Here is a 3456-nt window from a genome sequence, read left to right as displayed (position 1 = left end):
CCGCCTCCTCCTTTCCAGACTGCGCAGACCGTTCTGGTGGTGGTCGTGGTGTTTGGAATCTCCTGGCTGCCGCACCACATCATCCATCTCTGGGCTGAGTTTGGAGTTTTCCCGCTGACCCCGGCTTCCTTCCTCTTCAGAATCACCGCCCACTGCCTGGCGTACAGCAATTCCTCCGTGAATCCTATCATATACGCGTTTCTCTCTGAAAATTTCAGGAAGGCCTATAAGCAAGTGTTCAAGTGTCGCATTCGCAAAGATTCACATCTGAGTGATAATAAAGAAAATAAAAGTCGAATAGACACCCCACCATCAACCAATTGTACTCATGTGTGATAAAAGATATATGAGAGTATCCTTATGGTTGAGTTTCCATATAAGTGGACCAGGCACAGAAACAGAGTGAGCTGCTGAGCAATGCTGCATCTTGTTGTCTTAACAGTTCAAGTCATTTTAATGAAATCCCACCTGTGTTAAAAAGTACTTTGATCCATTTAGGAAATTCCTAGGTCTAGTGAGAATTATTTTTCAGTTTTATTTTAGTTCTAAATTACGTTTCAGAAACAAAAGACAATGCTGCATAGTTTTGTTCCTCTTCAGAAATGAAAGCTGAGTAGAATTCCGTAGATATGTTCAACTCTTCATAGATTGAGAACTGGCCCGTCAATAGGGTCAGGAATATTTACAGTCTCCATTTTAAAGCAAATTTATTTAGAAAAAAATTTTGAGCTTTAAGTCTTTAAGAGAAGTAATATTGTGAACTATGTATTTTAAAATATGATCATGGACACACAGTGATGAATTTTTGGCCATTTGCATAGACACATCTATGAAGTGGAAAGAAGGCTTTCTGAAGTCTGTTTGCACAGATGGCGTTTGCTTCCAATTGTAGCTAGTGTACAGAGCTTTGGAAGCCTGTCGTCATGAGATACAGTCAGTTTACCTCAGGAGTCAATTCAGGGTTGTGGTGATGACCTGGGGTGCAGTAGTAGGCACTGTTGATTCAAATTTATCCTGTGAAATTAGGCTTTATAGAGTTAACAAAACAGAGTCAGCGACCACTGTCTCCATAGTGGAAGATGCAAGTAAGTTTTTGAGAATAAAACTGGGTTTTGAAATTTTGTGTAAGTACTTGACAAAAGTTTTCATTTTGCCTTGAATGGAACCTACTAAAAAGAGAGATGAAAAAAAAAAAAAACCAAAAACCAGTGAGGCTGCTGTAGATAATAATTTCTATGGGACCAAAGACTAGACAGAATTCAGTAAGTCACATGAAGTAATGGTCATGCCTATCGATAAAGCACATTTCATGTTTGATTTAGATGACATTCAAAAAAACCGTGGGACTGAATATACCTGGGGTTTCCTATCTTGTACAAATGCATGCGTTTTCATCACATTTGTAATAATGTTTAATGCACATTTCCACCAAATACTATTTCCTCTAAAAATGTTAACTTGGGGTTAAAACTATCACCACTTGAATTTCAAATGTAGTTTTCATAACAATTTTATATTGATGTGTGTTTACAATGAGAAAATGGCATGAAAATATTAAATTATCTTGTATCGGAAAAGTACTTTTCAGACAATAAGACTTTGATATGTTTTAGGAGGAAGCAAAAGCAAGAATTTTTGTTTGTTTGTTTGCTAAAAAGGATTTGGCTAGGCACAGTGGCTCATGCCTGCAGTTCCAGCACTTTGGGAGGTCCAGCTGGGTGGAGTGCTTGAGCTCAGGAGTTTGAGACCAGCGTGGGCAACATGGCAAAACTCGGTCTCAACTAAAAATATAAAAATTAGCTGGGTGTGGTGGTGCATGCCTGTAGTTTCAGCTACTCTGGAGGCTGATGTGGGGGATCACCTGAGCCCAGGAGGTCCAGGATGCAGTCAGCTAAGACTGCACCACTGCACTCGAGCCTGGACGACACAGCAAGACTCTGTCTAAAAAAAAAAAAAAAAAAAATTATGTGTAGTGTACATCTGTGCCAAATCAGCATGCCACATGAAACATCAAATTTTAGATAAAAATACAAACTTCACGTAAGCCTTTGGCATGCTAACTTTTTAACTTTTTCAGCTGGTTCACTTACTTTCACTAATCATATTTCAGTGACCAGTGTTTATATATGCAACGTTATTAATAACTCTCTGGATAAAAGGAAAGAAAAATGTTAGAAAGATTTCGAAGTGATATATTTTTATGTTTATTGACCAGAGAAAGAAATTGTGTTTATATGTGAGTCTTAAAGAATAAGTCCTTTGCATCGAATGTTTTTGCACTTTATTCAAATATATAGGAGCAGAAAAAATTTATCCTGACAATGATACCTCATGTGATTTGTGGAACTTGAAGCTGTTGTTGCAAACTCCAGAACAACTTCTTTGGGTGTGAATTCACAAAACTGTGCAAAGAAGTGTGCTGTGGTTGCATTTGAATTTGCATGAATGGAAATGATTTCTTGCACCATGGCTATTTCTTTGTTTTCTCCTTCTGATCTGTAAGCACATAAATGGAAGTATTTTTTAAAATGCTGTAGCCATTGTTGCTATTTTCTAGAGGTATGCTGAAAACGTGCTGTGCCTTTTGTCCTTCCCAGATGCTGCTGGCGTGTGGGAAGCCTGAGGCACCCCCTGCTTTGCTAAATGTAAATGCTAATTGTTGCATTTTACAGTTAGATAGGATATACTTCCTGCATATTGTCATTCTAATCAATTCCTCTTACTCAGAGTTTCAGCTGAGTCTACTTCTAAAACAAATTTTGATAGGGATAATGACATCTTCTGCAAAGATCTAAACCTGTACAAAGTTTCCTGAATAAAGAGTTCCAGAAGAACTTGTAAACAGTATGAAATTATCCAGAGAAGTATAGGAGTGTATTGCATTTGCCAAGCATCTGCTTCCTAGCTAGACTTTTCCCTAACATATAATGACCAATTCTGAAGCACCTTCTTTTCCATCGCTAAATAAAGACAGCTTCCCAAGGATACACTTTTTCTCCCAGCATCAGATTGAGGGAGAAATATTGCGTGTGCCTTTGAAGTCAGGCTGCTTGAAACCCACATTTTCAGTTTACTTCAAAGAAAATTGATGCTTTCTACATAGATTTGGTTGTCTCAGTGCCCCAAGGCAGCTGTTATTTTCCTAGGCTTTTTGCTTTCACGTAAGGAGACAGGCTCTGGGATATTTCGTGGCTGAAATGCTTGCTGTTTCACACGCATAAGCAACAATTTCAGTGTCCTGCTGATGAATACAGTGATGTGGATGGAAACACTTTCTTGTCCTGTATCCTGGAGGCAGGACACAGATTCTGTGTTGTGTGCTCTTCTGACCAGGTACGTGCTCAGCAATATGGGGGACTGAGGCCATTTTCTGAATACTTTAGGTAAATTAGTTTTGCTTTTAACTAAATTGTTTTATTTTACACATTGGGAGTAAAACCATTTCTGAATACTTTA

General features: G+C 38.3%; 1 protein-coding gene across 1 annotated transcript in view; it reads left to right on the top strand.

The window, feature by feature from the left end:
* The window catches only part of GALR1 (galanin receptor 1), a 19693-nt gene extending 18116 nt beyond the window's left edge, over window positions 1-1577 (top strand). The window contains exon 3 of the mRNA XM_011975875.1: window positions 19-1577. Coding sequence (XP_011831265.1) covers window positions 19-336 — 318 coding nt within the window. The 3' untranslated portion in view covers window positions 337-1577. The remainder of the gene's footprint in view (window positions 1-18) is intronic.
* Window positions 1578-3456: the final 1879 nt, after the last annotated feature.

Source organism: Mandrillus leucophaeus, unplaced genomic scaffold (genome assembly GCF_000951045.1).
Source record: "Mandrillus leucophaeus isolate KB7577 unplaced genomic scaffold, Mleu.le_1.0 Scaffold16, whole genome shotgun sequence".
NCBI classification, from domain to species: Eukaryota; Metazoa; Chordata; class Mammalia; order Primates; family Cercopithecidae; genus Mandrillus; species Mandrillus leucophaeus.
The sequence above is the reverse complement of the archived record's forward strand: the minus strand, read 5'-3'. Positions and strand labels throughout refer to the sequence as shown.